The 12081-nt window shown below is 44.3% G+C and overlaps 1 protein-coding gene and 1 non-coding gene across 2 annotated transcripts in view; both read right to left on the bottom strand.

Annotated features, from left to right (window-relative positions):
* Positions 1–12081, bottom strand: part of NUP85 (nucleoporin 85) — a 22029-nt gene extending 9948 nt beyond the window's left edge. Inside the window, exons 1-7 of the mRNA XM_059671197.1 lie at positions 11960–12081; positions 10720–10813; positions 9541–9703; positions 8554–8624; positions 7712–7755; positions 5400–5469; positions 3341–3462 (exon numbers count right to left, since the gene is read on the bottom strand). Coding sequence (XP_059527180.1) covers positions 3341–3462; positions 5400–5469; positions 7712–7755; positions 8554–8624; positions 9541–9703; positions 10720–10813; positions 11960–11992 — 597 coding nt within the window. The 5' untranslated portion in view covers positions 11993–12081. The remainder of the gene's footprint in view (positions 1–3340; positions 3463–5399; positions 5470–7711; positions 7756–8553; positions 8625–9540; positions 9704–10719; positions 10814–11959) is intronic.
* On the bottom strand, positions 178–310 carry LOC132219446 (small nucleolar RNA SNORA5). Its single transcript, XR_009449457.1, has one exon. It is a non-coding gene; the product is annotated as a small nucleolar RNA SNORA5 (small nucleolar RNA).

Below are 12081 nucleotides of genomic sequence, written 5' to 3'. Positions count from 1 at the left end.
GAGGCCCAGAAGCCCTCCCCAGAGTCCACACTCTGGCTTCCTAGCCTTGGGGAAGCGTGATGGCTCCTTCCTTCCCTCCAGAAGTAATCTAGCTCATCCAGTCTTATGGCTTTAATCTGAACCATGCTTCCCACCTCCCCACCACCACCACCACCCCAGCCTCCAGGTCTAGGAGCTTGGTGTCTGTAGCCAAATTTATCCCTGAGGCCCAGCAGAGGGGACCAGGGCCCATGTGCCACAGTGATTCTATGGCAGCCTTCTGGACCAATGTCTGCCATGGGGGGCAGGCACCGAATTTGACACGGCTGCAGGTGAACCATGCTTTTGAAACTGACAGTGTAGACCTAGCTGGTTTGGCTCAGTGGATAGAGTATCGGCCTGCGGACTGAAGGGTCCCGGGTTCAATTCCGGTCAAGGGCATGTACCTCTGTTGCAGGCTGAATCCCCAGTAGGGGGCGTGCAGGAGACAGCCGATCAATGATTCTCTATCATCATTGATGTTTCTATCTCTCTCTCGCTCCCTCTCCTTTCCTCTCTAAAGTCAATAAAAATATTTTAAAAAAAGGAAAAAAAGAAACTGACAGTGTAACCCATTACAGTTTAAACAATAAATGAAACAAAAAATATCAGCGGTATCAAATGAATTATTGGTTCATAAAGGTTTCAGTTCAAATACACATACATATATATATATATATATATATATATATATATATATATATACATATACTTGATGTAAGTGCAGTCAATCCTCTTTATTCAGAGTCCATATCTGTAAATTTGCCTACTTGCTAAAATTTATCTGTAACCCCCAAATCAATCCTCGAGGTGCCATCACCATCACCTGTGGATACGTGCAGAGCAGCAATCACTTTGAGTCACTGGGTGCGCACATTTCCAGCTGAGCGAACAAGGTAGCGCTCTGCCTCCTTGTATCAGCTCTCACACTAAACAAGTGTCTTTCTCACAATCTATTTAGTGCCAAGATTGTTTGCATTTTTATGCTTTTCGTTGGGCCCCCAAGCATAGTGCTAAATTGCTATGCAGGGTCCCTAAGTGCAAAGGGTGTGATGTGCCCCAAACATGATAGATAAGCTTCGTACAGGCACGAAGTGCTGTATAGTGCTGCTGGCGTGAGTTCAATGTCAATGAGTCAACAACACAATTTAAATAAGGTGCCTTTAAACAAACATAAGAGGACTATATAGTGATCAGCTGACAAAACGGTTGTGACCAGAGGGTCTGTATTTCCCCTAGAAGCAGTGGTCCAGCAATCGCCAGTTCACTGTTCCAGGCACCTTTACAGACCTATCACGAATAATGAAAATCAACAGTATACGCACACAAGCATACACGTAGAAGTCAATTTTTTTTTCTTTACTAGATGTCATGTTAAAAAAAAAAAAAGCCAAGGATATATATATGCTGACAAGTCCCCAATTTTTCTCTCTAGCCTGGCCTTCCTTCTCTGAATTCCAGACTCACATCTCCTACCGCCCAGTCAGTATCTCCACTTGGCTCTCACGGGCATCATAACATGCTTACAAAAGCAAGCACCTGGTCACCTCCAACTCACCAACCCGATCTTCCCAAATTCTTCTATTCTCACACACCCATAGTCAGTCCATTAGCAAGCCCCACCAATTGTCTTTAAACTGCATCCAGACCCTAATCTCTTCTCACCAGCTCCTGTGCTCAGCTCCTGCTCTTGTCCAAGTCACCCCCGTCTTTGCCTGGTGTAGTACCATGGCCTCCACTCTGGTATCTCTGTGCTCTGGCCTCACTGTCCTCAGGAGAGCAGCCGGAAGAGCCTTCCAAAGCCTAAGTCAGGTCATGGCGCTCCTTTGCTCAACTTTCCAACATCCCCCTGACCCCACCTGACCCAGGAACAAAACATAAGCTCTTTACTGTATCTATCAACTAATTTATACACAATCACACCCTTTAACTAATTTAATCGTAACAGCCCTATGGGTAAGTGTTGTTACCTCTACTGTACAGATGAAAAACTGAAGGCTGTGAAGGGACTCATTCGTGACCTAACAGCTGGTAAGAGGCAGAGCTGGAATGCTAACCGGGCAGTGTGGCACCACGGAGCACGGTTCCTCTCTGTTAGTTATTCCCGCTCTGAAAGCTAACATCCTTAGGACAGCCCAGCGGGTCCTCTACGATCTGGCCTTGTCCTTAATCCCCAACTCTCCCTCTTGCTCCCGCTGCTCCCGGCTCACTGGTCTCCTTGCCGTCCTCGTCCCACTCTGCCTCACGGACGCAGCATTTACAGGCCCCGCTGTTGGGAATGCCCTTCCTCCCTTCATCTGCACAGCTCCCCTCCTCAGCTCCTTCTGACTCCCTCTCCCACTCGCAGTTCCCTGCTTGCTTTATGTCTCTCCAAAGCGTCACTATTAGACATGGTACATGCTTTACTTGTTTCTCTATTTCCTACCTCCTGTGCAGGAACTGTCTCCGCAAGGGCAGAAATCTTTGCCTTCTTTGGTCATGCTTGTGCCTTGCAAAGAGTAGCCCTCAATGAAATCTCAGTGAATGAATGAATCAGATTAAAAATCTGGACCCAATACTTCCTGAGTGAAGGCTCTCCCCTTAGCTGTACTGATGTCCTGGACCAAAGGCCCCAAAATAGCCTCAAAGGCAACAAGTCTTGACCTGAATTCCAGATTTTATAAATTTAATCAACTTTCCATTATTCGGGTCAACTAGCAACCCCCTCCTTCGTCCCTCCCAATTGGGTCACAGGTCAGTAGAGGTGAGTGGAAAAAGTACTGCTCTCACATACATACATGCACATCCCGGGCACACATGATGACTTACAAACTGATCATCCAAAATGACTCTGGGATCATCAATCTTTTTGTTTTTAATAGCTTCATTGAGTTATAACTTACACACTATAAATACTCACCTATTTAAGTATATAATTCGTTTTAGTAAGTTTGCAGAGTTGGGCACCATCATAATCATTTTAGAACATTTCTATCCCCTCAAAACAACCCCTCAAGTTCATTTTCATCAACACCTAACCCCCAACCCCAAGCATCGGTTTTGTATTCACATCTTCTCTCCCTTAGGTGCCTAAAGAAACCAAATTTCCCTTCTCACTGGAATGTCTACAAAGCATTACTTTTTTAACATGATAACTTAGTTCTAAACTTTCCAGTGGAGCAGGGAAGAAAGGATCTAAGGGTGTTTCCATAATTACAGACAGGAAGAGCCAGGCCAAGTGTAAGCAGGCTCAGTAAGCAACCCTCAGGCCTGCCTGCCAGCACTGGGGAAAACAGGACTTGAGGTGGGTGAAGGGGAGGCCCAGCTTGCACAAGGTCCTTACCAAGTTCCAGAAGTTCTCATGTTTGCTTGGGTTCTCGCTGCCCAGAACATCTGCCAACACACTGTCCACCTCGCACACGTGCAGTCGGACCCAGTCAAGGAGGAGGAGGAGGAGCGGGCCGGCTGCGGGGAGAGACTCTCGTCACACATTCACGTGCGGCAAATTCCGCTTTCTCATCGTACAGAGAAAGTAGGGCAGACAAGCTTTGGAGAAAAGGGGTATCCCTCTTAAATGAGTATATACGTGTGGTCCTGAACAAAGGACTGGACTAGCAAATGGGCTTTTATGGAATACGTCCTGTGTCAGGCAGCAACAGCTTTCACTGAATCCTAGAAAGGGTTGAACAGCCTGGCGGGTGTGGCTCAGTGGTTGAGCTTCGACCTATAAACCAGGAGGTCAGGGTTCGATTCTTGGTCGGGGCACATGCCTGGGTTGCAGGCTTGATCCCCAGTGTGGGGCGTGCAGGAGGCAGCCAATCAATGACCCTCTCTCTCCTCACTGATGTTTCTATCTTTCTGTCCCTCTCCCTTCCTCTCTAAATCAATAAAAATATATTAAAAAAAAAAAAAAGAAAGGGTTGAATACAAGGCCCAGACCTCACCGCCAACACCACTCTCACCCCAGCCTCCAGACTCTTCATGACTAGTCAATACTCAATGGCTATGTAAGTAGCAGCCATTTAGGAACTGGTACTGATTAGGTGCTACATTTGCAACAATAAAAACATTTTTGACAGCCCTAGCCTGTTTGGTTTAGTGAATAGAGTGTTGAACAATGGACTGAAGGGTCCTGGGTTCAATTTTGGTCAAGGGCACGTATGTTGGTTGCAAGTTCCCCGGCCCTAGTTGAGGTGTGTGCAGGAGGCAACCAATCAATGTCTCTCTCTCACATCGATGTTTCTCTCTCTCCCTCTCTTTCCTCTCTCTCTAAAAATCAATGGAAAAATATCCTCAGATGAGGATTAACACACACACACACACACACACACACACACACACACACACACACACAAAATCTACTGCAGAGAGGCATACCAACAAGAAATTGTATTTTTCAGTTTCTTAGCAGATGAATAAACACCTAAGACTGCAAAGAGATTATTAACACTTATTCCTGGATAAGAGCAAACATAGACCCTTAAAAGGATACAAAAAAGGCCTGTAGTGCCCTGACCGGTTTGGCTCAGTGGATAGAGCATCGGCCTGTGGACTGAACGGTCCCAGATTCGATTCCGGTCAAGGGCATGTGCCTTGGCTGTGGGCACATCCCCAGTGGGGGGTGTGCCAGAGGCAGCTGATCGATGTTTCTCTCTCATCGATGTTTCTGGCTCTCTGTCCCTCTCCCTTCCTCTCTGTAAAAAAATCAATAAAACATGTTTAAAAATAAAAAAGGCCTGTAGCAATCCCACATCAGCCCACTCACTCCAGGACACTGTACTGACCACAATTTAATTCAAGACCAACAGACTAATTCAAAGTGGACAGTTAACACACAGAGTTTTCCCTATCCCAATCATTAGCAACAGAAATCAAAGTGACTTTGCCTCCCACAGCCTAACCTTTCCGCAAATCCCTAAAACTTTCTTTTCCATTTCCTTTTTTAAAAAAAAACAACAAAAAACAAAAATAAATCTGTCGTCTCACATTTCTGGAGGCTAGAAGTCTGACATCCAGCTGTTGGCAGGTTCGTTCCTTCTGCAAGCTGTGAGGAAGCCACTGTGCCTCTCCCCCAGCTTCTCCTAAAACTTTCTGAAGCTGGACCATCCAGGACACAAATATTGATGACCACCCCTTTCACACACTAGTTTACTGTCTGTTTTCTTGGTATTTGTCCGGGGTCATCCGCCTAACACTTTAGGTTTCTGGGAGGCAATCTGTCTGATTCTTTCTGCAGAACCTGACAAAGCAACAGGCTTCTCTGGCTGCCATTAATGCTCGCTGATGGTTGTGCTGATGAAAAGAGCATCCTAGGCAACAAAGCACCCATCACGACACAGAGGAAAGACAAAGAGGACGGGCCGGGGACAGCTCTGATGCTGACAGAAAGAGTCCATGCTCACCTGGGGCAACTTCAATGAAGAGAATCTCACAAAGGTTCCAAATGAGCTCCATGGCAGACAGGATGGAGACCTGAGGGAGAAATGGAGACACGATTTTGACTGAAAACGTTCCCAGGATTTACTCTTAGAACACAGGAACCAAGCCGGGCTTGAATGACATGATGGTCAACATTTACTGAGAACTCCTATGGCAGGGTTTCCCAAAGCCAGTGAGAATTTTAGAAGATGGGATGCAAACTAACATGTGTGTTTTTTTTTTTGTCTTTTTTTTCTTTTATTTATTTTTTATTGCTTAAAGTATTACAAAGGGTATTACATATGTGTCCATTCCCCCCTCCCCCGCCCTAGACAGTCCCCTAGCCTCCCCTCTCCCCCAGTGTCTTATGTCCATTGGTTATGCTTATATGCATGCATACAAGTCCTTTGGTTGATCTCTTACCCCCCACCTCCTGCCCCCCAACCCTCCCCGGCCTTCCCGCTGCAGTTTGACAATCTGTTTGAGGCAGCTCTGCCTCTGTATCTTGTGTGTTTTTTTTAAATGGTTGTGGTCTTAGTTTAATGTACATTAGAAAAAAATAGCTGCCCTGGCTGATATGGCTAAGTTGGTTGAGTATCGTCCCAGGAACCACAAAGTTGCCAGTTCGATTCTGTCGGGGCACATGCCCAGATTGAAGGTTTGGTCCCCAATCAGGGCACTTAAGGGAGGCAACCAATTGATGTTTCTTTCTTGCAGCGATGTTTGTCTGTCTCTGTCTCTCTCCTCCCTTCCTCTTTCTCTAAAACCAACAAAAATATATTTATTTAATAACTAGCTCATCACACCCATGATCTTGATTATATGATTTAGAAAGAGGCTTTATTTGAGTAATAAAGGAGAGATTATTTTTAGAAAAATATTCAGTAATATTATGAGAAATATAAAGATAAAGCAAAAATTATAGAGTTGATATTCAAGGGAATGGAGTTTAGAAAGTAGTCTACGAAAAGCCAAACCCAATATAAGACCCCAAAATAAACTTGCCCTTAGGAATATACATTCTTCCCTTTTCCACCACCCTTCTATGCACAAACACAGAATAGCTTATTTGTAAGGGGAAATAAATGCTTTCTAACTTGAGAAACAGTGCATCATTCCCTATAAATGACTGAGTTTGAATAGCATCAAGATTCTGCCATAGGCCCTAACCGGTTTGGCTAGGTGGATTGAGCGTCAGCCTGCGGACTCAAGGGTCCCAGTTTTGATTCCGGTCAAGGGCATGTACCTTGGTTGCGGACACAACCCCAGTAGAGGGTGTGCAGGAGGCAGCTGATCAGTGTTTCTCTCTCATCGATGTATCTAACTCTCTATCCCTCTCTGTAAAAAATCAATAAAATATATTAAAAAAAAAAAAAAGATTCTGCCATAGATTTTCCCTTAGTAAACTTCTTTGGTTTTGTTTTGTTAATCCTCATCTGAGGATATTTTTCTATTGATTCTTACAGAGAGTGGAAGTGAGGGGGAGAGACAGAGAAAGAGAGAAAAACATCGATGTGAGAGAGACACATCATTTGGTTGCCTCCCACATGAGCTCCAATGAGGGTCAGGGATCGAGCCTGTAACCAAGGTACATGACCTTAACTAGAAATGAACCCGGGACCCTTTCGTCTGCAAGCCGAAACTCTATCCACTCAGCTAAACCCGCTAGGGCAATAAACTCTTGATGTGAAAAAACACACACGATTCTGCCATAAACTATAGCACAAGGAATGCCGTCACTAATATTGTACTATGTAGGGTACCAGACGGGCACTAGACTTATTTGGGGGATCATTTTGTAAATTATATGTCTAACCACCAGAAACTAATATAAAATAATCCTGAATGTGAACAGTAATTGAGAAATAAAAATATTTTTTAAAAGCGTCTAACAAAGAACGAGAATTCTTTAAGTCCTCATCCAGCTCCAACTAAAGGATGAGAACTTGCAGCCCAGTAAATGCTGGTTTCATGAGTTGAGTACAGTTTATGAGACCAAGCAGTGGTTCCAAAAGCTCAGCTCTCTACCCTCAGGTGACACAATGTGGTTAGGATTTATATTTCCCCTAAGAACTGAAAACTCAACAAGTATTTATCAAGCACATCCTTTGTTTCAATATGCTAGGCCTTGAAGGGGCACTAGAAGTTGGGAAAGATCCTTACCACCCCAAGGAGTTGCCTGTCTACCTGGAAAGAATAGAGGGCTGCAAAAAAGAGTGACTGCAAAGCCACTCCAGGTGGGTGCCGAGGACACAGGAAGACATAATAGTGCCAACAACAAAGGCAGTGCCCTTACCTGGCTGCTGAACTGGCGACTGCTGGCTGGATCTTTAGCAGCAACTAATAAAACGTAAAACATTTTAAGTGAGCAATGGAACTTTCAGTCTCATTGTTGTACCTTCACATACCAGGTTCTGTAGCTTGTGCCTGTTTCTTCTAATGACCACCATTTTCACTATAGATTTTTTTTTTTAATGCTTCATATCTTTTTGTTGTACATCAATGATTCTCAAACCAAGACCCTGAAGTTAGAAGTGGCACATTTAACTGCGACACAGCAAACACTGAGCCCACCATGTTATACAGGACTAGTTGACATCCAGAAGTCAGGTGGCTCTCGTGGTTATGGTGACTTTAAATCACCAAGGTCAAAGAACTGGGGATGAAATTTTTTAAAAATCCTTAATTTAGCCCAGCTGGTGTAGCTCAGTGGCTGAGCATCAACCTATGAATCAGGAGGTCACTGTTTGATTTCTGGTCAGGGCACATGCCCAGGTATCGGGCTCCAGCTGCAGGAGGCAGCTAATCTATGATTCTCTCTCATCATTGATGTTTCTATCTCTCTCTCTCTCCCTCTCCCTTCCTCGCTGAAATCAATTAAAATATATAAAAAAAAGAAAGAAAACATTGCTTAAATCTATTTTTGTAAAAATCCTTAATCTGGCCCTTTAGGCTTCCTTGTACCTGTCAACTTTGTACATTCTAACTTGAAAAACATACTCAAGATGATTGACAAAAAATTAAGATAGAAAAGTGAGAGTTTTGAACTGGAATGTCAATCAGCTTTTACCTTGTAGTATTTATATCCAGATAAATACTTTAATTACTATCACATACACACACACACAAAATCCTTACTTGCTGCCTGGTGCATTTCCTCCATGCATGCTCTTATGACTGATCGGTAGTTTTTACTCACTCGAACCAATCTACAAAAAATGAAATGACATCCAAGATGAGTCTGGAACGTCTGTGGTAACAGAAAGATAGAATAGGTGACAGGAGCTTGCTGAAAGACAGAGCCAAGTTGAAGGAGCTCTTAATGGCCAAAGAGGGAACAAGTTGAACAATAAAAGAAGTAAAATACAATACAATACATGGAATAAAGTAAGTATCCATGATTCCATACTGATATTGTTGCAGATGAGAGCCAATGATGGACACTAAAATCAGTGGTTGAAAATTTGAGAAGATTTGCATAGTCTTAAAGTTTCTCCCCCAAATACTTATTAGTTACCAAGGGAACGACTATAACTTTATAGTGAAGAAACTGCATTAACCAAGTGGTCAAGGTCAACCTCACCAGTAATAATAAAACATCAACATCATGAACCCCATGTACTGAGAACATCATCATACATGTGGCATTCTTGCTAAAAATCATTGATGCAGTTAACTTATGAACCACACCTCAAACAATCCTAGTTTATAAATAGTACAATAGTTTTCTAGTCTTTTGCCAAAAAAATACCTTAACAGTAATTCTTTAAAAACAAAACAAAATTCATTTTTGTATTAATTTCAAAATCTTCCATAGTGTGACCTCTTTCAGTGACTCTCAGGTGCTTATTTGATCTAAATTTTCTTCTTTGGAGAGTAAATGAGTAGGAATATAAACAAAGAAACCTTATCAAGCCAGCAAGTCAATCAACACCATTTGCACATTCCCTGTAAGACACTTCCACTGCTGACCACTTACAATGCATAGCGCAGAAACTGGAACAGAACCAGGAGACCCTCATTTCTCCAGGAGGGCCATCCACCATGCAAAAGGTCAGGAATGCATCTCATTTGGCTTTTCACAATTTAGTTGTGCACTGCAGCACCCATTAGCAGCCTACTCACTGAGCTTTCCTGGATTTTCCAGTCAATTCTTCTTCAATTCTCTGGAGGCCCACAAAGATTCCATGGGATTCATTGAAGAGTTTTCTCAAGATGTGAGAGTAAACATCTACATCTTTCCGAACGATATGGATAAAAGGGCAGCTTGGCACCGTGTCTGATTTTCCTGAAACAAGATTTAAAAAAAATTTTTTTAACATCTATCAGCATCATAGAAGAACCCACTATAAATTTTTTTACTATCTAATTACAAAAGCTTCAACTTTCAGCCACTAATTTCATTTATTAAAAATTATATAAATGACCACTTACCAAGTATCCACACAAGAATTTCTAAAAATAAATGCTTATTCCCTGACTTTACACCTCAGCTTACTAACATAGTTGGAAACTACCTTTCACTTCCATCAATCAAACTCTACTGAAAAAAGTAAATTCACTTAATATTAGCCTATTTTGTAAAACTCAGTAAGATGCCTGGCCAGTGTGGCTCAGTGATTGAGCATCGACCTAGGAACCAGGAGGTTATGGTCCGATTCCCATTCAAGGCGAATGCCCAGGTTGTGGGCTCGATCCCTGGTGTGGTGCATGCAGAAGGCAGCCGATCAATGATTCTCTTTCATCATTGATGTTTTTCTCTCTCTCTCTCCCTCTCCCTTCCTCTCTGAAATCAATAAAAATACAAAAGAAAATAAAAAGAAAGAAAAGAGATTCTCTAAAAAAGAAGAAAAGAGAAAAGCCCTGGCCAGTGTGGTTCAGTTGGTTGGGTGTCGTCCCTGTTGCTGTTTCAATTCCAGATCAGGGCACATGCCTGGGTTTCGGCTGGATCCCCAGTAGGTGGTGTGTAGGAAGCAGCCAACTGCTGTTCCTATCTCACATCCATGTTTCTCTCGCGTCCTCCCCTTCATCTCTCTAAAAATCAATTTTAAAGAAAAGAAGCTCTTCTCTAACACATGGAAGAATATTGTTACTCTTTTCCCCCCCAGGACTGAACATCTGCCAGGTCTCATAAATCAATGAAACTCTTAAACAGCTAAAGTTTTAAAAATAAAAAATGGTGTAAAATAAGTTCAACTGTATCATGCCTCAACTCGTCAAATCTGAGAGAATAAAGGGGGAAAAAGCAACAACAACTAAATGTGCCCAGATAGATCATCTGTAAGAAAAAATAATAGTAAGTACCTTTTTTGTTGAAGGAGGTCTCACACACCAGCATCTCCCCTGGACCCCAGTCAAAACACATTTGCTTCTTCTTGGAATTCACTCCTGGAATCAACTAGTAAAGAAAAAAAATAAGGCACAGAAACTGTTATTAAAGGCTTTGATTCCAACTGATTTGCAAGGACAATCCTCGAAGTAGGTGGTCATGAAAGTTAAGTGCTAATCCATGTAGACGGCTGAATGTGGCTGAGATCAGCCCAGTCTATTCGACCTGAATAAGCAAGTGAGCGGTGTTCCGGCACCTCAACCCAGCCTGCATTTCTCAAGTGCTGATAAAAAGGAAAGCTACACCCTAATCAATTATTATAAGTTAGTAATCTGCAGGTTGGGGGCGGGGGGAAAGGAAGTTTAAAAAATAAAAAGGGGCCCTAACCGGTTTGGCTCAATGGATAGAGCGTCAGCCTGCGGACTCAAGGGTCCCAGGTTCGATTCCGGTCAAGGGCCTGTGCCTTGGTTGCGGGCACATCCCCGGTGGGGGATGTGCAGGAGGCAGCTGATCAATGTTTCTCTCTCATCGATGTATCTAACCCTCTATCCCTCTCCCTTCCTCTCTGGTCCGGCGGCCCGAGGCTGCGGGAACTTTCATGTGAAAAATGAGGCGATGAGAGGAGTGCACTCCAGGCTGGGGGGGCGGTAGGTAGGAGCGGCAGGTATTCGTGTCTAAAACATCACCGATCAGCAACACTGGGCATATCCTCTTGAGAGTTCAGATAAAATTGAGAGCGAACAGAGCAATACAAAGAAGTAATCCCCCCAGAGAAAGAATATGGTTAGTAAACCCTGGACAAGCACAAGCCAAAATCACGGCGCTGCGATGTGAAGCTTAGTTCGACTGGAAGGGGGAAAAACAAAACACACACACAAAAACAATTCCTCTGCCAGGTCCGAGCGCGCTCAGGGAGCATTGGCCCGACGGGAAAAGCGAGGGAAGCAGGAAGGCGGGAAGGCAGGGGAGCGAGGGACGGGGTGCGGCCTGCGGGGCCAGGTAGTCCGAGTACACGGAGCAGCAGAGCTCCCAGAGCCACGGCGACCCTAACGCGACCACCTAGCGAATGTGACCTCCGGGCAGCGGCCACTGAGCTGAAAGAAGGGGACGGGCGCCTCGCGGGCGGCGTTGAGGGAGACAAGCCTGCAGTGGCTGACGAAGCAGACTCAACCCCTAGTCCGCGCGGGCAAGCAAGACTCTTCGGGACGCCCTTACAGTGACTATCGGCTCGCCATCGAGCTCCTCCATAGCGCCGCACCTCAGCTGCCTGCAACTCGCGGGGCCGCCAAAGCTCGCGGCTCGGGCCTCCCGCTCGGAGCCGGCTGCGACAGAGGACC

Source organism: Myotis daubentonii, chromosome 16, assembly GCF_963259705.1.
Source record: "Myotis daubentonii chromosome 16, mMyoDau2.1, whole genome shotgun sequence".
Lineage (NCBI taxonomy): Eukaryota > Metazoa > Chordata > Mammalia > Chiroptera > Vespertilionidae > Myotis > Myotis daubentonii.
The sequence above is the reverse complement of the archived record's forward strand: the minus strand, read 5'-3'. Positions and strand labels throughout refer to the sequence as shown.